The 26,149-nt window shown below is 36.8% G+C and overlaps 1 protein-coding gene across 1 annotated transcript in view; it reads right to left on the minus strand.

The window, feature by feature from the left end:
• ccdc169 (coiled-coil domain containing 169) overlaps nt 1–26,149 on the minus strand; it is a 41,479-nt gene that overhangs the window by 3,178 nt on the left and 12,152 nt on the right. The window contains exons 2-6 of the mRNA XM_039745801.1: nt 23,533–23,615; nt 12,350–12,457; nt 11,377–11,417; nt 5,149–5,247; nt 5,008–5,061 (exon numbers count right to left, since the gene is read on the minus strand). Coding sequence (XP_039601735.1) covers nt 5,008–5,061; nt 5,149–5,247; nt 11,377–11,417; nt 12,350–12,457; nt 23,533–23,615 — 385 coding nt within the window. The remainder of the gene's footprint in view (nt 1–5,007; nt 5,062–5,148; nt 5,248–11,376; nt 11,418–12,349; nt 12,458–23,532; nt 23,616–26,149) is intronic.

Raw genomic sequence — 26,149 nt, forward strand, 5'->3', positions numbered from 1 at the left:
TTGGAGTCAGAAGGATAAAGAAGATTGATTAGAGACAAGGACAGAATGTTAAGAAATGTAATAAAAACGGGGGTCCACAGAGAGTTAGGACTCACTTCACTCAAACTGAGATGGTTCTCTGCTTTTTGTAATAAAAGTACTGTTCTGCCTGCACATCCTCAAAGTCTCTGAATGTCTTCTTTGAGCAGCATGTTCCTGCCATGACAGGGTCAGGGTCAGTCAAAGGTGTGGTTGTCTAACTTAACGGACTTGTGGTCTGTTGGTGAGGAAATTTAGAATTCAGTTACATAGGGAGGTGCTAAAGGCTTAGAGAAAAAGGTAGTACAAAGTATTAAGTAGCTATATTACATAATGTATTAATTATTTTTTTATAATTAATAAGTAATTTAACTAAGGTAATTTAAAGCAATGTTTCCTTGTGGACATTTGCCTCTGTATCTGAATATGTTGTTAATAAAAAAGAGCATCCTTTGAATGGCCAGTGTAAATAAACTGGTGTGCTTAAACAATTGACTAAATAACAGTCTGAAAATCAATAAGGCCTTATTTTTCATCGTCATATCATTTTAAAGACAGAATTATTGGCAGAACCATAGATTAATTTGCATTATGTGGGACCAACTTCTCAAAGTAGTTCGTAATAATGAAAGTGAGAGCAACCTGTTAAGTCATTAAAGCTCACTCCAGTGGAGGCACTAGCATAACGGCTAATGTCTTGAGGAAAGCAGGAACTGCCAGGGCCATGAACAGATTGAAAATGTCAGTAAAGACACCTGCCAGCAGCTCTTCTCAGTCAGGGATGCCATCACGCACATGGACCCTTCTCAGTGTAGCACATGTATAGGTGGGGGACAGCAGAGGGTGCTCATTGGGGCTAACACTATTTTTATGGGCATTTCCTTATTGTTCTTGTCAAAATGAGCATAGGAGTTGTTAAGCTCATCAGGCCGGGATGCGTAGCAGGAAGTAGGGTTGTGTTACTGGGTTTGTAGTCTGTAAAAAACCTGGATGTCCTGCCAAATGTGATGAGGAACTGAGTTGTTATGAACATACTCCTTGACTCACAATATGTGGTTGTGTTTGGCTTTCCTGATGACCCTCCTTAGATTAGCTCTCTTTATACTACCAGATTTAAGTGGCATCCCTTTCCTTTAATATTTAATATTGCCATTCATTCACAGCTTCTGATTAGGGTGGGTTCTTATTTATTTCAGAGAGGTGACACAATCTACACAAGAGTTAATATATCTATCGGTGATGATGCATAGGTGTCCAAGACCATTTTAGAGTTCAGGATGGCCTGAGTGGCAAATGTACTCCAATGTGGATGTTTGAAATGATCCTTTGGTGTGGAGACAGAACCCTTAGAATAATACATTTAATGAGTGACAAGTACTTAGGGAGCAGGTGCAAAGACAGATGGGCAGACTGCCCCTGGCTGGGTAGAGAATGACTTTGTTAGCCTCAACTACAATAATAAAATTGTAGTCCAAAGTACTGCCTCCTCTAATGGGACAAGAAACATTCTGATGAAAGCCGGGTAAAACATTATTCAGGTTAGCCTGACTAAAGTACCCTGCAACAATAAAAACACCCTCTGGGTGTGTAGACTGTTGCTTACTAATGGCAGCATGAAGTTCTTGCCTTGTTGACTTAGCAATAACGTAATTGGGGAGTTAAGCTGCAGTTATGATAGTGGAGTGAGCTCTATTTTGCGAGACAGAAAGACCTACATCTAATCCTCAGATACTGCAGATCAGAAGAACAATGGCTCTCAAGTTGAATTGAGTGCACTAGGTTTTTCTTACGTAGATGCACAGCCCATCAGATGCATAGGCACTCTAGCGAGGTTACACTGTCTGAAAAACTGGTGATAAGCCATGTTTCTGTGAAAATCATGACACTGCAACCCATAATTTGTTTCTGAGAGGTAGTGCTGGGCCGTATGACCAAAATTCTTATATCACGGTATTTTTCAAAATTATACTGGTTTCACGATATTCGACTGTATTGTTTTCCCAAGCATGAGTGGATGTTAACCACATTTTCCACTACAATTACTACAGTAGACTGGCTAAGAATAACCTATTCCACTGTCATGAGAATTATACATTGTATAAAAAAAACATTTTAATGTGCACATAAGTATTAATACAGGTTTGCAAGGCCCAATAAAGTGATAGTTTTTCAAGGGGGTGGCACTAATGAAGAGGAGGAATCACATTGCACACTGCATGACAGTTGCGGTCAAAATATAGAACCTTTTGCAAAAAACTTAAACTAAAATTTTGACAACATATTTTCAACCATCCAAAGAGGCATATTTAGACTTAGTATAATATCCAGAGGTGCTTGTCAAAAGTTGTATTGCACTGAACAGGTCTTAAAAGAGGAATAAATTGTAAATATTTTGTGTAAACCAACTACACTTTCTGTTAATGTTAACAATCTTTGTCCACTGACACGTTAAAGTGACTTTTTAAACAAGTTTCCCATCATTATACTGCATAATATTTAAACTAATAAATAATAACAATAAAATAAATAATAGTTCAACTTCCAGTAATAATACAGTACTATTACTTCAAGACTTCAAGCCCAGGTACATTACACAGCATTCACCAAATAAAAATAAAACAAAATAAAACAAGTGCAACTTGGTGATGACATCTTTACCAACTGAACCATCATTAACTTGATTGCATTAATATGGACCTTGCTTCAAGCTAAGCTAATATACATAAATAATAAAACTGCAACTTGCATTTATAATGCTACTTGTGGTATAGCCCTACGGAATCGTATTAGGGCCACGGTGAAAGAAAAAAAATATATGTCAAGAATAAGGTCGACATGTTGACTTTATTGTCAACATTTCCACTTTATTCATGCCATTTATGTGAAGATTAAAGTCGACCTTTCCATTTTATTCTCGTTGTTTATTTTATAATTAAAGTAGAATGTCGTAAACTAAACTTCATCCTAAAATCAATGTTTAATTTACTAACTTTTCTCAAACCCCCTCATAAATTAATGTAGCACATGAAATGCTTTGTGTTAAGTGTTCCCCGACCCAGTTGTTAATCACTACGTGCTTCTTAAACTGACTTCCTCTGCACTAAGAGGTGGCGCAGGCAGCGATCACCACAGAGAATCCATTCACTTCATGATATTCCTGCTCTCTGAAAATTTAGAATGCTAAGATAAATACTTGATGACATTTTCAGGATAGATAAATTTAATAAAATTTCAGGTATTAAACATGCACAGTAGTGTGGCGGTAGTGCTGGTACGAGCAATACATATACTAGCAGGGTCAATATAGCATAACAAAACCCCCATCTTACATGACTTTGAAAGGAAACTGAAGCATGCTGAGTAAACCCACCAGAAAAACATGCAAATTCAAGGTATGGACCCCCTTGCTGCAAGGCAGCAGTGCAACCTCCATGCTTTAATGCATTTCATCATGAAAATTATATCAAGTATTTATCTTAGCATTCTAAATCTTCAGGTAGCAGGAATATCATGAAATGAATGTATTCTGTGTGCTGCCTGCGCCTCCTTGTAGTGCAAGAGGAAGTCAGTTTAAGAAGCACGTAGTGATTAACAAGGCTTGGAGAACACTTAACACAAAGCATTTAATGTGCTACATAACTTACTACATTTTCTCAAACCCCATCATAAATTAAATATTCATTTTAAGATGAAGTTTAGTTTACAATGTTCTACTTTAATGACAAATTACGAGAATAAAGTCGACATGTTGACTTAAATCTCAACATAAACGGCAAGAATAATGTAGAAATGTCGAATATAGTCAACATGTTGTCACACTATTACACAGTACCCAGGTACATTACACTGTATTGAAAAAAAATAAAACAAGAACAACTTGGCTTGCAGTATTATCAAGTAGTATAGAAACAGTATTCACAGATTTGAACATAATGGTCCACATCCGACCTTTTCCAACCAAAGTATCTCCAGGCAACGGACTTGACTCCTTTTTTCGGCAAAACTTCTTCTGTGTCATCATGTTCAACTTTATCGTCTGCTACAGCTTCAGTTCCGGATTGTTCTCTGTCCATTTTCACCACGCAATACCTCCGCTACCGCATGTACTCCGTTGCATACTTGTTTAGTAGTGTAGCAGTGAAAAACGGCCCCTGCGCAATACCTCCACTAACGCATGTACTCCATTGCATGCGTTTGTAGCGGTGTAGCAGTGAAAAAGGTCCCCCCTTAAACAGTTTTCCACTGCGTCACATTCTGAACGTTGTTTAGGCAATTTAAACCTGTGTTGCGGTATAAACAAATCCATATCATAACATGAATAAAAAACGGTTTTCGGTATGAACCGGTATACCGCCCAGCACTACTAAGAGGTAATCTAAAGTCGACGCTCATCCATTTTGTTTGCCAGGAATCATACATTGACAAGGATAATGTTACGTAGACATGATCAATGAGGGTTTGTGGAAGCTCAACCAAATTAAGTTCATTGCCTGTGCTCTGTAATCCGAAATCCAGGAGTGCTTGTCAACCGTATGAAATGTTTGCAAGGCTGGACTAAGTGAAGTGACTTGAGACTACTAAAATGGCCAGAGAAGGGAATAAGCAGAAAGAGGATTTGCAGAATATTCTAGAAAGTTGATTCTGTTCATCTGGCCATAGTTTTATTTCTGATACATTTCATCACTCATCCAAGTGACTTCCTCAGTCTCACTGTCACTTGGATGAGTGATGAAATGTATCAGAAATAAAACTATGGCCAGATGAACAGAATCAGTTTTCTAGAATTTCCTTACCTGGATTATTGAGCTTGCATCGAGGAATTTGTAGAATAATTGAATACAATTCTAAGGATTTTTCTGTTTAACAGAGAGTAGGATAAACATGTAGATACAACTTTATTTGTCTTTTACTATTCACAATGGTGCTCTAAAGCTCCTTTCACTAGTGTTCACTTTAGCAAAAAATAAAGATGGATTGAGATATTCTTACTTGTGAAATTTCATGAAGATAGGCCCGACGCTCCTCATTTGCTTTGTGATAAGCCTATAAAGAAAAAATTAAATGTTAACATTTAACAATTAGTATATTGTAGCTTAATATAATCACTATTATCATTGAATCATATCATACCTTGGATTCTTGCTCTATTCTTATTGAGTAATCTTTAAGCTGGCTCTGTAAACGCTTCTTTTCTGTTTCTAATTGCTTAAGCAACTGTTTCTGAGCTCCCTGTAAAAAGAAATCTATATTTACTATATACAGTAATGTGATATATATGTGATATATCACATTTACTATATAATGTGACAAATTTTTACAAACAAAACGCAAACGTAGATACTACATTTGGATTCCTGCTATAGATTACAGTTTTCCCTGTCAGAGCTATGAGTACAGTGCTTACCAGATGAGAAAGGAACAGTCTGGACATGCTGATAACCCTAGGATATGTTTTTTTCTCAATGTTCACTTCCACCAACAACGTTGAAACACTGAAAAAAGGACACTTAGGAACAACATACCTTCTTGAATGACTCCAACGGACTAAAAACTAGATCCACAGTGTGCTTCTGGGGAGTACCACAGCTTAGTTCACATACATAAAATTGCATTTTTGTCTGTCTGTTAGTGCATCATGCAAAAGCCACCACAACAATATTTAAAATACAGGTTAATATTGTTTTAGATTGTCTATATATAAATATGTACAAAAAACAAAAAAAAAAAAGGACAACCTCGCTAAAAGTTGTCATAATCAGGTGATATAATACATAATACCACATTAATAGTGATACATATCCACCAGATGGTAGCAACAGGTCAATAGTGTGCCTCATTGAAATTGCTTGCAAGGAATGGTACTTCTTATGTATTTTTTATATACATTTTTTAATCAAAATTGTAGGTATTTCCTTCAAACACAATAATATTTTTCTATAAAGCAGAAATAACTTGGTGATTATTTTTAAATAAAAAAACACTTTTAACTTGCCTATGCGCTTTTAAATTATTCAAGTTAGTTTATTGAAAGTTTTCTGTAACAGATACAACTGAAAAAATACTGCAACACTAATCAGTCAACAGCACAAAGTACATTTTATTTATTTTGAGCCACATCATGCATATTAGTTTAGCTCTTCAAAAGGTTCTGTTAATAATGCTATCTTTAATAAGGCCTTACTAATTTTCAGACTGCTTATTCAGCCAATTGCTTAAGCACGTCCGTTTATTTACACTGGTCTTTCAAGGGATGGTCTTTTATTATTAACAACATATCCATATACAGAAGCAAATTTCCACAAGGGACCAGTGATGGGAAACATTACTTTTAAGTTATGCTAGTTAAATTACATATTACTTTAAAAAACTAACTAAATATGTAATGTAGCCATTTATTATAAAATTTAATTCATTACAAATAGTGCTTTACTTTTTTGTAGCTTTTCCTTCTAACAGAGATATGAATCCCATACTTGTAATCAAAATAAATCTATTTCCTTGAACAACAAGGAAAAAGAACATTGCAACATTCATTACTACTTTATTATGCAGCTTTTAGTGCTCCATATTTTAAACCTTTATTATTTCTTAGGATGTCAGTTCAAGCATTGGGTATAACAGAACAAAAAAAATGAATTACATAATGCATGTAACTTTTAAATCATTATTCCAAACACTGCTCAGGACAGTGAGGACTACTCCGGTAGTTTCCAGGACTGTAATGGATAGAAGTCAATGTCAATTTCTTGCTCAAATGTAGCTCAGCAACTGTTTTCATAGCAGTGTGTTGATGATTACCGAGAACCTGCCACTACTATATTACTACTATATTAATATACTTGGATTCATCTGGTGCAGCTTCATTTATAGGTTGTGAAGTGCAATCAAATTAACTGCATTTAATTAACGCATTTAGGTGTTGTGTTAAAAAATGTAACCACAGAAATGTTTAATGCATTAATCACAAGTGTTAACGGTACTTAATCAGCAGCCCTATATATATATATATATATATATATAGTCATGCATGTGTACAGAGGGGACTGCTTAAGCACTTTGGTGATTGTAATTTTCCGCTGCTCCAGGGGTTGCCTCTTTGTCCTAATACCTTTTCTCATCCTCCCTCTGCAGACCGGAAGATGGTCGGCTTTAACACCACTGACATTACTTCTGCCGTCTATCCACCTGAACCCTCCTCTTCCTGTCGAAAGGACTCAAAGCCGGAAGATCTGCTATCTTAGGGTAGTTCTGCCCTGAACTCAAGTCTGAAAAGACATTGCCACAATTATTGGATGTTTTTCTTGTTTTTCATTCCATTGTCTTTCTCTTATAATATATATAGCCCTAAAATACAGTTATATAAGTATATATAAATTTCTGTCAGTCTGTTTGAGCATCATCCAAAAACCACCACAACTATTTCTAAAAAAACCTTGCAGTCATTATTTTCAGTATAGAAAATGTATGTGATTTTTGTAAAGAGAAAAATGTCTATTTGCATGTCCAACCTCCTTTGGCTTATGAAACAGGCTGTTTTTCTTTCCACCCTATGACAGTATAATGTCATACTACCTAGTTCATTCAAAACTTGTCAGTTTCACTGGTTGTTACAGTTCATTCAATAAGTCACCTTTGCAGTCACCGCTACTTCTACTCAACTATTAAAAAAAACTGAGCACTGCAGTAGGTATCAACCGATTATAGCTGACAAAACAGTCTGTCTAAAAAGAAAAGCACAAATGAATGTTCAAAATAGAAATGTAGAAATGGAATATTCACAGTACAGAAATACGTTTGCAGTAACTCTACCACTATCACACATCTGTTTAAATATGCAGGGAAAAATATAAAAACATTTTTAAAAAATGAAACAAATGTATTGGAAGGTATGGGAAGATAATCCTGGTTGAAAACAATTGATTGCTTTTTGTTCCATGAGACAATATAAAGATTACACAGACTGTAGCATAGTAAGTAATTCTTTCTTATTTGAATGCCACATTTATAATAAAACAAACTATCACAACATATTTTTAAATGGGTGTTTGTGTGAACAAAGTCTATTCTACTGTATTTCACCACGATGTTTGTAACTGTTTTCCTTGGCTTTAGGAGTGTCATACATCTCTCTTAAAGAAAATCATTAAAAGGTTCTGCTTCAGCATGGAAATAACTTTAAACTTTTTTCCATTGCAGATGCATGCTGACAAAGCACTTCACTAACTTTCTTTTATGTAGTTTCACATGAAAGAAAAATATACAACATATATAGCAAAAAGGGCTGTTGTCATATTTTTTTTCTATTACTCATCATATTTATTTAAGGAAATCCATTTATAAGCTTTGCACTTTAGGTTGCAGCCTCTGATGGACCTCCGCCATTTAGGAAAATAACTCCTGAAATGTAACTACCTAGCTCTGCTTATTCATACAAATTAAACACCAGTTTGCCCATTATAAGAGGGGCGTTCACAAATGTTTGCAGCTTAGGGGTGGTGGAGGGTATTTGGGTGGCAGTTTGCTGGACTGAAATGGAATAACTAACATGAGCTAGATTTTATACGATTGGGCAGGATATTGACTGTAATTGGGCTGTAAAGTGCCTGTCAAATCTGTTATCCCTGTGCTCACCCTCATTTATGTCTCTGCAATCGAGTTGTACTTTCTGACTGTGGTGAATTGTACATTATCTGTAACATTTTAAAAGTATAACTGAACTGAGAAATTATTATTACTGTTCTACACAGTAAAATTATAGAAGGGCTTTCTTAAGCTCAGATGCAGTAAATGCTAAATAATACAAAAAATAAAAGTTTGCTGCAAAGAGGAGGTCAAAAGCGTCAAAAACTACTTTTAATTTCTTTTACAGATGTCACATAGATTTAACCACTTTTCCGGGCACAGCCAGGTAGAAAAGCTAGTTACATGTACGTCAAAATTGGCTGGACCTTGAGTTCTTACTCCTAGCTGAGAAAAATTAAAGGGCTCTACAAGTTTCAGAAATAAGGAGCAAACAGAACACTTAAAGGCCTCCTACAGACTTAAGGGCTGCATTTATTCTCTGTCTCTGTTTTTCTTAATAAAAAAGATTCAGGGTCTTATTGAAAATCATAGAAATGTGTGGTTTGATTTGTCCCTAGATCCTTAAAGCATTGCTCATTATTCACAATGCCAAAGTGTCAGTTATTATGATATGAAGTCAATGTATTTGTTGAACCTGTTTAATGTAATTTTAGGATGGCTGTTCCAGCAGTATTAGTTGCAAGGCAGGACACAACCATGTAGGGTGGGACGCCAGACCACCTCAATGTTACATAGTGGACAAATAAAAAAAAAAAATAATTAAAAAAGTACAGCAACATAATTGCAACAGTTAGCACTGCTGCTTCATAACTCTAGGCATGTGGGTTTAGTTCCTAGCCTGGTGTTTTGTATGTTCTCCCATTTTCACTCCAGATTTCTCCAGTTTTCTTTCACATTCCAGTGATGATTGTGAGGTCTTATAAATTTAAATTCAGCCCGGAGATGTATTATTTTAGCTTAGCACCTCATAGCTAGAGGTGTTTCTGTATCATATGACTCTTTCATTTCTATATAATTATATATTTATTTTAGCAATAAAATTGTTTTTACCATTGCTATTTCTATCCTCTTTTTATTCTGGGTCTATGGTGGAACTTTGGTGTGCTTTGGAGTAGATGCATCACTACATGTTATGGCCCTAATTTTTAGAGGTTTTCTGTCCAAATGAATTTGTCACTGTTTGCTTGTGGATTATTCCTTTCCAGAATGCTGCTGCCTTAGGACAGATTTGGACTTGAAACCAACCCGAATATATGCAGGAGTATATTTTTTTATATATCTGTGTCTATATTACATGATGCTTCCTTGTGTTTCAGTATTATATTTTCTACTTGTGCTGCATTCCTTTTTACCATAGTATATAAGTAATTATAGTAAGTTCCCTAGGCTCATGAATGGGATTAATTAAAATTAAACTGAAATTAATTATATTGAAACAATTGATAATGTTAAACTGTCCTGACGAATACATTTGTGTGAGCAAAAGTGGTTTCAGGAAATAAGTGCAGAGCAGATACTTTATATTAATATATATATAATGATAAATGTTTTATTTTGTGATGTTATATGCCTTTATTGAATGATATTTTGTGTTTTAGTTATTATATATATATATAAATATTTTTGTCATTACAGAGTATAATTACTTTTGCTATGGACTAATGCATGGTAAACAGTGATCATGAATGTGAGTAGTCAGGGTCCTAATAGTTCAGACCAGTGTTTTCCAACTGTGTTTCTGGGTTGGCACACTTTCTGTAACCAAAACCATTATTCTAAAAAACTACAAAAATATTACATCTCCTATACGTTTGCAACTGTCTGAAGTGGCGAGACTACTAGAGAAGCCAGTAAAAAAGCAACTCCACGATCAGCATTCACAGACACTGCACTTAGAAAGCACTTCAGTGGCATCGCCCATTTGCTCATTTTTTTGCCCACCCCTCAGGGGCAATTTGCGTGCCCACTATCCACCAGCCCTTTGAGGTGCGCTACAAAAGTATTTCCACTGCACACCTGGATAGCTCTCACAATGCACCAATGTGCCATGGCATACTGGTTGAAAAACGCTGGTATAGACTATGACTTTTTGAATTGTGCTGTGTTCCTTCTGATTTCTGTGTCAAACAAAACAGTACTTTGCAAAAATTGACAAAATTAGATGCTTGGTCATCTATTAATAATTGCATTGAAATATGCCAAGTATAGATACCTGTAAATCTTAATTTTCATTGTTAAAGCATCCATTAATAAAACTCACAAGGAAGGATGTTTGGAATGTGCTGCATGTCCACTGGGGGAAAAGGTTCAAATAACTTTTAAAATTTACTATAGTAAAAAGTGCAATACACTAAACATTTTGGTTAAACATCATTAATTATTTGACCTAGAGGGAAAAAATAAACAAATACATGTGTGTTAATGTGTATGCTGAGAGGAAATAGGTATTGGAGGAGAATGATCAAGTGAACACAGTAAGAATGCTCAAACTCAGTATGAAAAGTGACCAAGCAGGGAACTCAACCAGGCCCCTGGAATTGTGGGGTGGCTTTTCCAAAAATTGTACCACCATGTGCCATGATTAGGTTGTGCCAGTCCATGAATGGACATTAATGGGAATTAAATATTAGTGAATACATTCTGTAGACACAGTATAATTTTGCTACAGCAGCATGTTGTGTTGTGAATGTCCACTGGACTGCATATGATGGGAAATGCCTAAAGACATACCAGCATGATGTTAATGTCTTCTAGAAAGGTTGCATCAATACTCACCACTGGCATTTCTTCATATGAGCGTATGGAAGAAAGTCTATCTGTAAAACAATAAGAATTAAAAGCAGCTAAACACTTAAAGGATAAATTTACTGGTTTTCAAAAAGATATTTCTTTACAATCATAGTATAACTGTGGTCATCTGAGAGAAAGGGCTAAAACGAAAATAAATTATTGGTATGCCAACCTGGCCGTTCCCGTTTACTTATAATTCCCAACCAAAACAATACTCAATGGTGTAAAAGGAAACAAAAACTAGAATAACATGGCTGGTATTAGTTAGGCTTTCTTGTCTGCCATCTGAAGGTTATGGAGCTCCTTAGCTCTGGTGGCTCTGATAGAAGTGACACCTCCTTCCAGGTGCTCGTTTTTTTATAGCCCAGGTACTGGAAGGAGTGGAGTCAGTTGTCCACACAGAGCAGTTTCTCTGTACTGTGGAAGAAGAAATATACAAGACAGTGGCAGCGCCCCCTCTTGGCCCGGGGTGGTAATATATATCTAGGAAGAACTTGGAGGGTGATCCTCTGACACACATGCATGACAACCTAAATTTGTCATATAAACCCACAATGGCTGCTGTGAGCAGAAATGTAAATAGTACCAAGAACTTGTGATAAAATGTATTACTCCCAGTTTACATATGTTGTCACAAGCATACCTCACATGGAAGGCACATTTCCTTAGATCAAAACATTTTCTGCTTCAAAGTGGATGCATTGGTAAGATTTACTTATTTTATTTTCATTTTTATATCTCCTTGATACCTAACACCATTTCCTTGATTTTTAAAATACAAGGACAGTCTAGGCGTTTTTGTTTTTTTTTTAAATACAGAAAAAATGCTTTACTCTAGAATGCAATTTAATGTGACACATTCATATATATCATAAATGTGAAGAGATAACTTTGACTTGAAAAATACAGAAATTATAACAATGAACAGAGAAGAAAGAATAAACAATCCATACTTTACCAATGGGATTACCGACATCTTCAAGTTTTTCTTGGAGGACAGTAATCTGTCTTTCAAGTTGCCTGTTAAGCTCCTGTTGTGTTTCAAACCTGGTTTTCCATTCATTACCTTCAAAAAATATCGAAACAAACAAAACAAAAAATTTATTGGGTATACATTCTGCTCTTTCTCTATATTTTTTTAAGTTCAGTTATATTAAAATAAAATACCGTGATTCTAAATCGCATGTATCCAATCATCGACAAGTTACTCCTTACAACTCAAGCAGGCTTCTGGAAAGGTAAAAGTTGCATCCAACAGATTCATATCCTGCGGTGAGTATTTGAAGGAGCAATCAGAGCACACATACCTCTATATGCAACGTTCATAGATTTCAGAAAGGCTTTCGATTCAATCAACTGTGACATTCTGTTTGCAATTCTGTGTCTCTATGGAAAATAGTACAAGCAATAAAAGCTCTCTATGAGAATTTGAAAAGCAGAGTCCTCACAGAGGGAAAGTTGTCACATGATTTTACAACTAGAACAGGAGTTCTTCAAAGTGAAATGCTGGCTTCATTCTTGTTCATCATCATAATCGGCTATATCCTGTGCAGCTCTGCAGAACAAGTTGGCTTCATTTCCCACCTCAACGAAAGCAGGTAAATACCAGAATAACGACTTAACAACTTAAGACTACACCAATAACACAGCTCTACTAGTAAATGAAACAGAGGAAGTAAGCCAAGAAGCAGAATGAGTTTGCCTAGAAGTAAACGTAAGTAGGACCAAGCAAATGATAATCAGCCCTGAGTACAACCCACATCTTCCCCTACAAATAAATAGAGGGCAGATCAAAATAGTAAATGATTTCAAGTATTTGGGATCATTGGTTGCAAATACCCTTAACAATGTAACGTTTTTGTAAAACAAAAGCTTGGATAGCCTTCTGGAAGCTAAAGAGTATTTGGCAAAGCAACCATATTTCTACTGAACTCAAGATGTGAATCTTCAACACCTCATGCTTGAGCATTCTCTTATACAGCAGTGAAACATGAACCCTCAACAAACAAACCTAAAAAAGCTAGATAACTATAAAACAAACTACAATAGAATCAAGCTGAGGATAAAACATAGCAACTATATTTCAAACAAAACAATATAAAAGCAGGTCAAGCAGGAGCCAGTCTTGAAAACCATCATCAAAAGACAATTTACATGGGTAGGACACATGTTATAAAGGCACCCCAAAAGAACTTAATAGAAAATCTGCACTGTTTGTGTCCAGGTTCTTATCGACTGTATATTTGCCGCCCAGTAATAAAACTGGAAGTTAGGTAGAGCCATGCCGCCTTCTGCCTTTTGTCTTTGTAGGGTCGCTCTTTTGATGCGTGGATGTTTAGAATTCCAAATAAATGAGGTTATTGTTGAATCTAATTGCTTAAAGAACGATTTATTAATGTATATTGGTATGTTTTGAAATAAAAAAAGGAGCTTAGGAAGAATATTCATCTTAACAGTGTTAATTCTTCCAGCTAGTGTGAGATGAAGGGTTGACCATCTATGCAAGTCTTGTTTAATTTTTTCCATACAGACGACGAAATTTTTTTGATAAAGAGCTTTATGTTTACTTGTGATGTTTACCCCGAGGTATTTAAACTGTTCTGCAATGATAAAAGGAAGGGTGTCTAATCTAATATTATATGCTTGCGAATTCACCGGAAAGAGTACACTTTTATTCAGATTAATTCTGAGACCAGAGAGCTTTTGAAATTCTGTGAGTGCTGCTAAGACTGCAGGCACAGAATTTTCTGGGTCCGATATATACAGTACCATGTCATCTGCATATAATGAGATTTTCTGTTCCAGTCCTTCTCTGCTAATCCCCTTTATCTGATCAGTATTTCGACAATGTATTGCCAGTGGTTCAATGGCAATTGCAAACAGCAGTGGTGACAAAGGGCATCCTTGTCTTGTGCCACGTTCTAGTTTAAAGTAGTCTGAGCAAATGTTATTGATGCAAACTGAAGCTTCTGGGTTAGTATACAGTAATTTAATCCATGCACAAATGTTGGGCCAAACCCAAACTTCTCCAAAATAGTAAAAGGTATTTCCATTCAATCATGTCGAATGCTTTTCTGCATCCAATGATAATAATATTTCTGGGGTGTTTGATTTAGTTGGTGAGTATATTACATTAAACAGGCGTCGAAGATTTGAAGATAAGTGTCGGCCCCTAATAAATCCAGTTTGGTCTTGTGATATTATTGAGGGAGCACTTTCTCCATCCTTCTAGCTATGATTTTAGAGAGTATTTTAACGTCGTTATTCAGAAGTGAAATTGGTCTGTATGATGCACATTGTAATAAGTCCTTATTTTGTTTTGGAAAGACAGTGATTAGTGCTTGGCGAAAGGTTTGTGGAAGAGATTGGTTATCTCTGGCTTCTGTAAATGTTGCTAATAGGAGGGAGCTAGCTGAGCGGAGAATTTCTTGTAAAACTCTGCAGGGTAGCCATCAGGGCCTGCTGCTTTTCCACCTTGGAGTGACTTTATAGCATCCAGTAATTCTGATAATGACAGAGGTTTATCGAGCTCCTCCACACTAATAGCGTCAATTTGTGGTATCTGTAATTTATCCAGAAATGCATTAGATTGTATATTGTCTTCTTTAAACTCAGTAGTATATAGGGATTTATAGTAGTCTCTAAAAGTGCACATTATATTTTTGTGTTCGATGATTTTATCTCCATTCGTGTTAGTAATTACGAGATTGCGTTGCACTTCTTGCTTGTGAATTTGTTGCGCTAAAAGCTTATTAGCTTTCTCTCCATGTTCATAATAATGATGTCTGGATTTGTAAATTAGTTGTTCGGTTTCTTTAGTTGTCAAGAGGTTTAATTCTGAATGTAGAGCCTGCCTCCTCTTATGTAGAGTCTCGCTTGGTAGTCTGGCATGTTCTTCATCTATTTTAGTAATTTCGCTTTTTATCTCTGCTACTTTCTTCGCGGATTTATTTCTGTGGGAAAGATATGAGATAATCTGTCCTCTTAAGAAGGCCTTAAGAGTTTCCCAGAGTGTTCCTGCAGAGATCTCAGGGGATGTATTTGTCTCTAGAAAGAATTCAATTTGTTTGGATATAAATTCAGTACAATTCTCGTCAGCTAATAGAAGCGGATTGAGACGCCATCTGGGGTGAGTGTATGGGGCTTAGTAATTTCAGCTCCAAGATCATCGGAGCATGGTCTGAAATAACAATAGCATCGTATTTACAAGATTTAATCTTAGGCAAGAAGTTATTATCTATAAAGAAGTAATCAATCCTTGAGTAGCAATGATGTACTGGTGAGTAGAAAGAATATGTTCTTGAATTTGGGTTTAAAACCTCCAGGGATCTGATAAGTTGTGATCAGTTATAAACTTTGTAATTATCTTTGCGGTGTTAGTTGCGTTCCACCTGTGGAGGAAGTCTTATCTAAAAGTGGATTTAGAACACAATTAAAGTCCCCAGCCATTATAAGTTTATGAGTGTTCAGATTGGGAATGGATGCAAATAAATTTTGTATAAATTCCTTATCATCAACATTAGGTGCATAAACATTTATCAAAATCATTTTACAGTTAGATAAGTCTCCCATGACCATCACATATCTCCCTTCAGGATCCAATACTACATCTGATGCTACAAATGGTACTGTTCTATGTATGAGAATTCCCACCCCTCTAGTTTTCTTTGTAAAACTAGAATGGAACATTTGGCCAGTCCAGTCTTTTGCAGCGGAACTGATCCTTACTTAGTAAGTGGGTTTCCTGTAAAAATACTATTTTAGCATTTAGACCTGTTAGGTGAGAAAGTACTTTCTTTCTCTTTAATTCGTGATTCAGGCCTTTAACATTCCAGCTTACGAAGTTAACTGTCCCATCATGGAGACACTGATTCTGAGTTTTTGGTGTCATATTATAGTCTTAACTGGAAGTGAAATAGTTTAGGTCTTAATTTCCTATTCCCCCAAGAGTTGTTGCCATGCAGCTTATTATTACGTTGATAGTTATAATTATAAAGATTGAGATGATAGATTAGATATAGATCAAGCCTGCTCTCTTTCTCTTCCCCTTAACCCCCACCCTCCCTTTTTGCCTCCCCAGGTGAGGCTAAAACCCACTTCATGCAGTCCCAGTCCTCTGACATACCCAGAGACAGAGCACGTCCAAAGCACATCAAGCCCCCATGCAGTGGCGCTTTAAGGTTAAAAGATAGAGATATCTGTTACCAATATAGTCTTTAAAAGAGGAAAAAGAAAGAAAAGAATTTTGCACTTAATATATATATATATATATATATACATATACACATATACATATATATATATATATATACATACATACATACATATAATCTTCATCAATTTTAGTGCATTAAGATGATATCCCCAGATAATAAACCCAGGTGATGGTGTTAAAGATGTGTCCAAAACAAGCATAACAAGTCTTAATGCAGTAATAGCAATAACAGCAAACCAAGGGTATGATATTGAACAGTCTCATTTAGGGTACACATGAAATAATTAGAAAAGAAAAAAAAAGGAGGAAAACGTAATTAAGCACAATAAAACACAAACATTTAGCCCTAGTAATACTAAGTAATGATAAGTAATAAGTAAGTAATAATAATATAAGAATATGAGAATATATGCTGATAAAAACCCGTATTTTAAAACAAATAGATCAGACAGTAGATTATTAATCCTAGCTTTATCATTTACCGCCATGACTCACAATTATGTATCAGAATAGTCCGGGATCAGCTTTCTTAACTCATTTTCTGCCTCCTCCTTGCTAGCGAAAACATAGAAATGCCCTGCCATTCCACTTTCAGTTTTGCGGATACAGGAGGCCGTATTTGACATTGGCTTGCCGTAGCCGCTGTTTAATATTATAGAAGGCGCGCGTTTGATAGCTGTTGCTGGAGAGAAGTCAGGGAAGACGCGAATGTGGCAATCTTCATATATAATATCTTCCTTTTTTTCCTGAGGAGTTCCATCACCTCTAACTTAAATGATAATCGTTCAAAACGGACTATAAAAGATCTTGGTCGGGTCTGACGGTGTTTGATCGCGTGACGCGTAAGCCGCTGCTATCTCAGATTCTGCTTTAAAGTCGCCCCGATTATTTTAGAAAAAGTTCAGTTGCGAATTTCACGGGTTTAAACTTTCTCGATTCTCCGGCAAGCCTTCAATTCTGACATTATACCTTCTATTCCCATCTTCTAAAGCAGCCAGTCTGTCTCCAAGTTTTTCTCCGAGTTTTTACATTCAACTGACATTTACTGCTCTTTCCTCGGCACTGGCAGCTAGATGTTCGGCTATTTCGATCCGATTCGTGAATGTCTCACTAAGATGCTCCAATCGATCAGCAAGCGTGCTCAGTTTAGCGAGTTTTTCTCAATGCGCTCTTCAATTTTACCCAGCACCTGTCGAAGTTCAAGCTGTACCTCTTGACGAAGCCTTTCATTTGCCTGTTGGATTTCCTGTCGCAGACATTCATTGGCCTGTTTCATCTCCTGTTTCCATTCCTGTTTCAGTCTCTCATGTGCCTTTGCCGTTGCTTTCTCATTAGCCTTCTCGCTTTTCTTTATATCTTGCCTGAGGTCAGCGAGCAACACTTTCAGTTCAGATAGCTCAAATGTGCCTTCTTGTACCGTAGATGAAGCAGCAGACTCTGCTGAAGCGGTGTCCCGCTGCTCCAGTCCCGCGTGATTGCGTAACTGAAGCCGCGGACCTCCCGGCCTTTTCCAGTTTCAGGTAATCCTCTCCAATCGGCGAGCTATCCACATCTGCACTCACGATCGCACCTTCGCTCCCTTTTCGCTCTCAGCAGGCGGCGATGTAGCGGACCGTGGTCCCGAGGAGTCTGTACTTTCGCCCATCTGATCCAGGTCTGTCTCTGAGAGGCCGTATCTCGAACTAGGGCTTGCTGATCGCAGCTTGGATGTAGCTTTAGTCTTGATTCTTTCGGACCCCCCTTCTTGTTGGCCATGTTTATATGTGTTTACATATACTGTAGCGGTCCCTCTCGGGTTGAATAAATACAGGATATCTCAGAATAATAAGCAAATAATATGAAAAATAGCACCACTGCTAGCGGAGCTCCACTTCAGACGTCCATCTCTCGCATCGGACGAGACCAAATACACAGGCATGGACCGCAATAGAAGTAAAATCCTGCAGTACTTCTTTGTATTCCTTGCTTTGTGCTCCAATAAACACACGTTATCGGCAATACACTAATAACCCAATTGTGCTCCACTCACTTAGAATCTGGAACCAATGTAGAAAGCATTTTAAGACGGAGAAGCTTCTTTCTGTGGCACCCTGCAAAAGAACCACCTCTTTCAACCCTCACAAACATATGCAGTTTTAATATCTGGAAAAAATTTGGAATTAACTTGCTTAGAGACCTTTATATAGACAACGCCTTTGCATCCTATGAACAATTACGTTCCAAATTTAACATTCCAGCTACAAATTTCTTTCACTATCTTCAAATCAGGAACTTTGTTAAACAGAACCTTCCAGATTTTCCTCATCTTGCACCCTCATCCACGCTGGAAAAATTATTGCTCAATTTCAAGGAGTTAGACTCCATCTCTACAATATATAAAATCCTTTTACAATCCCTTCCTTTCAAAGATCCAAGAGGACACTGGGAAAATGACCTCTCAATTAATATATCAGAAAAGGAGTGGAAAGTAGCAATGCAGAGAATTCACTCAAGCTCCATATGCTAAAGCATACAATTATACAACTCAAAATTATATATCAAGCACATCTGTCTCGACTAAAACTCTCCAAAATGTTTCCAGGGCATGATCCAACCTGCGAACGTTGCAACCAAGCCCCAGCCTCACTAGGTCACATGTTCTGGGCCTGCTCCAAATTAACATTATTCTGGACAAAAATTTTTAATTACCTCTCAGACAGTCTTGGACTCACAATCACTCCTAACCCATTAACAGCTGTGTTTGGGGTTCTTCCAGAGGGTCTTAAAGTGGAGAAAGACAAACAAACTGTGATTGCATTCACTACACTGTTGGCACGCAGACTTATTCTGATAAACTGGAAGAACCCAAACTCTCCTCTTTTAAGTCAGTGGGAAACTGATGTGTTATATTATTTAAAATTGGAAAAAATCAAATACTCAGTTAGAGGATCTGTGCAGACTTTTTTCAAAACATGGCAGGATCTAATCAGTAATATTTTGAAATGATTTTATAAAGCACAGAGAATTTGTTGATTTAGGTATTTTTAAAAGCCTTAAATTTTACACCGTTTGGCTTGCTCTCTCTCAAGGGTGGGGATCGATCTGTTCTTAGCATAATTCTTTTTTTTTGTAAAAACTTGATTGCTATGTATTGATTGTAATAAAATTAATAAATAAATAAAAAAAAAAAAAAAAAAAAAAAAAAAACTGCACTGTATGACCCATCAAGAAGACTGAAAGTACCTAAACAAGGTCATAAAATTATATTGGCAACACATCACCAACACCATCAACTTTGCAATTTAACTGTCCCCAAGCAAAATCAAAAAATGCAAGTAAGACTGGGAGAAGTGGCGTAAACTTGTTCTCAGCCGCACAAAGTCTTCCACTTGTGCAGCTGACCGATGATGATGATGATGATTATATTAAAAGATTAGGTCCTATCCTTCACTACTAAACATTACAAAAATATTATACCATGGTGGTGAAGTTGTTAGCACTGTTCAAATTCTAAATTTGAATTCTGACCCAGGCAGGTCCAGTTTGCATGTTCTCACATAGAGCTTCCCTCATTGTTCCAAAGAGATGCAAGTTAAGATAATTAGCACCATTTAAATGAGTGTACAGTGGTGTGAAAAACTATTTGCCCCCTTCCTGATTTCTTATTCTTTTGCATGTTTGTCACACAAAATGTTTCTGATCATCAAACACATTTAACCATTAGTCAAATATAACACAAGTAAACACAAAATGCAGTTTTTAAATGATGTTTTTATTATTTAGGAGAAAAAATCCAAACCTACATGTGTGAAAAAGTAATTGCCCCTTGTTAAAAAATAACCTAACTGTGGTGTATCACACCTGAGTTCAATTTCAGTAGCCACCCCCAGGCCTGATTACTGCCACACCTGTTTCAATCAAGAAATCACTTAAATAGGAGCTGCCTGACACAGAGAAGTAGACCAAAAGCACCTCAAAAGCTAGACATCATGCCAAGATCCAAAGAAATTCAGGAACAAATGAGAACAAAAGTAATTGAGATCTATCAGTCTGGTAAAGGTTATAAAGCCATTTCTAAAGCTTTGGGACTCCAGCGAACCACAGTGAGAGCCATTATCCACAAATGGCAAAAACATGGAACAGTGGTGAACCTTCCCAGGAGTGGCGCCCACCAAAATTACCCCAAGAGCGCAGAGACGACTCATCCGAGAGGTCACAAAAGACCCCAGGACAACGTCTAAAGAACTGCAGGCCTCACTTGCCTCAATTAAGGTCAGTGTTCACGACTCCACCATAAGAAAGAGACTGGGCAAAAACGGCCTGCATGGCAGATTTCCAAGACACAAACCACTGTTAAACAAAAAGAACATTGGGGCTCGTCTCAATTTTGCTAAGAAACATCTCAATTATTGCCAAGACTTTTGGGAAAATACCTTGTGGACTGATGAGACAAAAGTTGAACTTTTTGGAAGGCAAATGTCCCGCTACATCTGGCGTAAAAGGAACACAGCATTTCAGAAAAGAACATCATACCAACAGTAAAAATATGGTGGTGGTAGTGTGATGGTCTGGGGTTGTTTTGCTGCTTCAGGACCTGGAAGGCTTGCTGTGATAGATGGAACCATGAATTCTACTGTCTACCAAAAAATCCTGAAGGAGAATGTCCAGCCATCTGTTCGTCAACTCAAACTGAAGCGATCTTGGGTGCTGCAACAGGACAATGACCCAAAACACACCAGCAAATCCACCTCTGAATGGCTGAAGAAAAACAAAATGAAGACTTTGGAGTGGCCTAGTCAAAGTCCTGACCTGAATCCAATTAAGATGCTATAGCATGACCTTAAAAAGGCGGTTCATGCTAGAAAACCCTCAAATAAAGCTGAATTACAACAATTCTGCAAAGATGAGTGGGCCAAAATTCCTCCAGAGCGCTGTAAAAGACTTATTGCAAGTTATCGCAAACGCTTGATTGCAGTTATTTCTGCTAAGGGTGGCCCAACCAGTTATTAAGTTCGGGGGCAATTACTTTTTCACACAGGGCCATGTAGGTTTGGATTTTTTTTTCTCCCTAAATAATAAAACCATCATTTAAAAACTGCATTTTGTGTTTACTTGTGTTATATTTGACTAATGGTTAAATGTGTTTGATGATCAGAAACATTTTGTGTGACAAACATGCAAAAAAATAAGAAATCAGGAAGGGGGCAAATAGTTTTTCACACCACTGTATATATATATATATATATATATATATATATATATATATATATATACACACATGAGCTGGTCTACTGACTAATCCAGTGTTTGTTCCCTCCTTATACCAAAAGATGATAGGATACGTGAGCCAGAAAATGGATGGCTAGATATGATATTCATTCAATTTACTGTTATTAGTAATACTTGAGAGAATACAATGTTACATTCATTTGCCCACCATATGCCCAGACAGTGGAATTTAATCTGGTCTGCCAGATACTGCGAATGTGTACTATTTATGGTAGAGCATCGGATACAACATAGAATGGTAACACTGCTGGGGTTCTTCCAGCAACAGTATTAACTGAGATATAAGAAAATACCGTCATACCAAAAAAAAAAATCCAGTCAAAGGAGGCTTCTAATAATGAGAAAAGAAAGTAACTAAAATTAACAATAAGTCAGTTAAATAGTGGTGCAGAAAGAGAGGAGAAAGCATCATTTATTTTACTTTGTCAAAGATGAGGCATGGCAGTAGACATTTAAAATACATTCTATTTCCATTAACGATATAGTACAAATAGTTGTAGCTAGGTAAGACAAAACACTGAAAGCACAGAGACATATAGACTATCATTATGTAATAGTAGTAGTAATAGTACATTCACGATTACAGAGAAAGGTCAAACCAACATGCAACATGTCACCACTCTCCAGCATCATAATTAACATGAATATTTTTATTTAATGGAAGACAAAAAACTTGGTTTTACACATGTACTGCATGTGAGTGAGGTCTTCTAACAAATGAAGTTAAAATTAGTCCTCGACAATGACATTGTATTATTATTTTTCTGTTTTACTCTACAAATCATAATTCCAATAACATTGTAGATTTTTGAGCACTTACCTATAATTATAAGATCAAGAATGCAGTGAGCAGATGCCCTCTTATGGAAGGACTGCTACATGATAAAAGCCCATGACTCCATGTATCAGTTCTGCCAGATGTTACCAATGGAGACCGGGGGAAGAAGTGCAGTGTGAAATGGGGTATGCATTTGTGGCAAAGTTGAAATGCCACAGTGTAAATGTCTTTGCTAATCATGTGTCCCTCTTTATGGCAGAAATGTACAAATCTGCAAAGGGGGGTCTTTCAAGTTAATCAATACATCATGTTAATCATGCACTATGCTTATAACCATTTAAGTAACATGATTGAATTTAGCTTACTGTAATGGCCTCCCTAGTTGTCCATACTCAATTCACTTGTGCATAAATGGGATGCAACAGAATGACTTATTCAGAGTAGAGCACCAACCACCAACTACTGCATCAGTTATAGCACAGAGAGGAGCTGCAATGGGTCATCATCTTTGTACTGTATTTTCAATACCTTGTCAACACTATACCCTGACATGTTCAGGCTCCTCTCAGGAAAAAAATGGCTTTTACATAGGTGTACTTTATAAAGTGGTGACTCAGTGTAAGGAGGTAGGCTGGCAGTTTACTGCTCTTATCTTCCATTTAAAAGCTCATGAAAATTTTAGTGGGAATATTTCATTGTATACCTTTCCAGCTAGGGTCATACTTTTACCTTGACTTTCAGAAATCATTTGATAAGGAGCCACATGAGAGTTTGGGCATCAAACTGAACTAAATGTCCCGTGTTTTGTATGTGTGTTGCACTTACAGGTGTGTAGCTTTTATGCAACTCTGGATATTAGCTGAGAAGTAAGCCAACTTACCTTCATTTTCAACTGTGTCCAGTTTTTTCTCAAGATCAGCAACAGTATTCCTCAATTCAAAAGATGACTGCACCAGCATTTCCCTAAAAGACATAATGATGTAATGTTTCAAAATGTATAGTAATTTGTAAAATGTTTGACTCTGGTTAGTTTTACAGAGATATTTTCATTATTTGAAGAACCATTGCATCATTATAGTTTTGAGAAATATAAACTTTTTATACATATAAAAAACTAGCTGTCTCCCACGGTTCCATCCATGTAGTAATGAAACAGGACAAACTTTAAAAATCAATAAACAAACAGGTATTGCTAGCTAACTGGAGGCAAGGTACACTCCAAAATGTGGCTACAGGTAAACCGACTGGCATAGAGGCTGGCGCGTGAGTGAGGATGGTCCTACCTGGCTCCCCACTCCTGACATCACACTTCCTCCTCTCCTCAGCCAGTAGCCTCTGTCTCAGATTAGCGTGAATAAATTGCTCCTGCAAGCGAACTATGATATTTAGCGTGATGAGTGAAGTCGCAAAATCAACCGGAATGTTCAAGCAAATTATAGGAAAAAACCTGATCTAAATCTGTTAAGTACCACATATACTCATGTATAAGTCAGGTCTTGAAACCCGAAAAATCAATCATAAAATGAGACCCCGACTTATGTTAAAAAATGTGCCACATTTTTTTTTTTTTTTACATCTTCTTGCCTCCTCCAATCTCACACCAGTTTCTCAGACACGTCAAATTTTGTTGCCGCAGCATAGTTACCAATTTCTTTTGCCACTTCAGCGACTTTTAATTTAAAACCAGCTTCATATTTTCTCCTGATCGAACGCTCCATCGCAGATAAGGGATGCTCTTATGATAACGGTGTATGAGGGTGTGAGATACAAAAAATACACAATAGTGCAATCATCACTTCGGAATAGTTTGGGCATTACCGCGTGGTCACGTAGGCACAATACATAGGAAAAAAAAGGCAGTGTGCTCCGTGGTTACTCTCTCAGGTGGGTATTAGCATATCATAATCTCTTGGACCAATAGCATGAGTTTTCCGCATTTGACTTATACAACCGACATTATAAGAGACCAGAAATTATACGATAAAATTCAAGCCCCGACTTATCCACGGGAGAACTTAAACGTAAGTATTTATGGTAGACAGATATTCAGACAGACACACATTGGATTATTTATATATATATATATATATATATATATGTGTGTGCAGAGAGAGATACAATATAGACAATCAAAAACTCATACCTCAAAATTCACTTATCTATTCCTATGTTGTGAGAATCCGGAGCCTGGTGCAAACCCTGAAAGACGAGACACTCTGCTCACACACTCAGCAATACACACAGAATTAAGAGTTGATCGTTTACATAACATATTTAATGGATGATGGAGAAAAACTATATAACCAAAAGAAAATACTTTCAGAAATTAAGAATTTGGCAAGCTTTAATTTTTTAATACCTCTGACTCTTTTCATTGTCAGTTCTTTTTTGAATGTTAGCAGGGTGGAACTTAAAATCAGAGTGGTTTAGGACAAACGGGACATTAACCCATTTTGATAGGCATTTAGTGGCACACAAGGTAATCTCTATAATAAAGAACAGAGCTAAAAGAGATACCTTCACCTACATTCCAAAATTAACAATCCTGCAGTGACTCAGCCTAGTCTTTAGATAGAAAATTTGGCTCTTTAAATACACAGATAGATAGAGAGATGGATGCACACACTCTATATGAACACACACCAAAATGACTATAACGTCTGACTTGACAGTCAAAGTTCCAGTGAGGCATTATTTTTGTGTATTGCTGTTGGTATAAAGGAGCCCCTGTAGCGTTTCTTCATACACTCCTGCTGAATAATTTGTTGGCTGAAAGTCTTCAGTGTTAGTGTGCCAGAGAAAGGATGTGCAGCTTTATTCATAATGGCACTCAGATTTGTTATAATTCTCTCCTCCACTATAAACTCCACAGGGTCCAGAGTGCATCCTATAACTGAGCTGGCCCTTTTAATTAGCTTGTTGATTTGGTGGGCTTCTCTTGAAGTGAAGCTACCAGCCCAGCACACCACAGAGTAGAAAATCGCACTGTTATAGAATGTTATAGAAGATGTGAAGATTGTCACTTTCCACATTAAAGGAACACCGTCTCCTAAGAAATATAGTTCTAATATAGTTCCTCTGTGTTCTGAGACCAGTCCAACCTGCCATTAGTGTGGACCCCAGGTAGTGGCAGTAGACCACCTCTACATGCACTCCTTAAACCACATCAAAAAGCATATTCAAGTCAATAACCAGTTCCTTGGTTTTGCTGATGTTAAGATGCAGACAATTCTCTTTGCACCAAGAAACAAAGTTCTCCACCTGACTCCTGTCATCCGTCTCATCCCCGTTATAAATACACCCCATAAATGCCAATTCACCTGAGAATTTCTACAAGTGATGTGACTTTATGTTATACTTATAGTCAGAGGCATATAGAGTGAAGGGAAAAGGATACAGGCCTGTTACTTGTGGTGCTCCAGTGTTGTTAACTTCCATGTCATAAACTCATTCCTTTACTCTCACAAACTACAGTCTACCTGACAGATCGTATATTA

The sequence above is a fragment of the Polypterus senegalus genome, chromosome 2, assembly GCF_016835505.1.
Source record: "Polypterus senegalus isolate Bchr_013 chromosome 2, ASM1683550v1, whole genome shotgun sequence".
Classification (NCBI taxonomy): Eukaryota; Metazoa; Chordata; class Cladistia; order Polypteriformes; family Polypteridae; genus Polypterus; species Polypterus senegalus.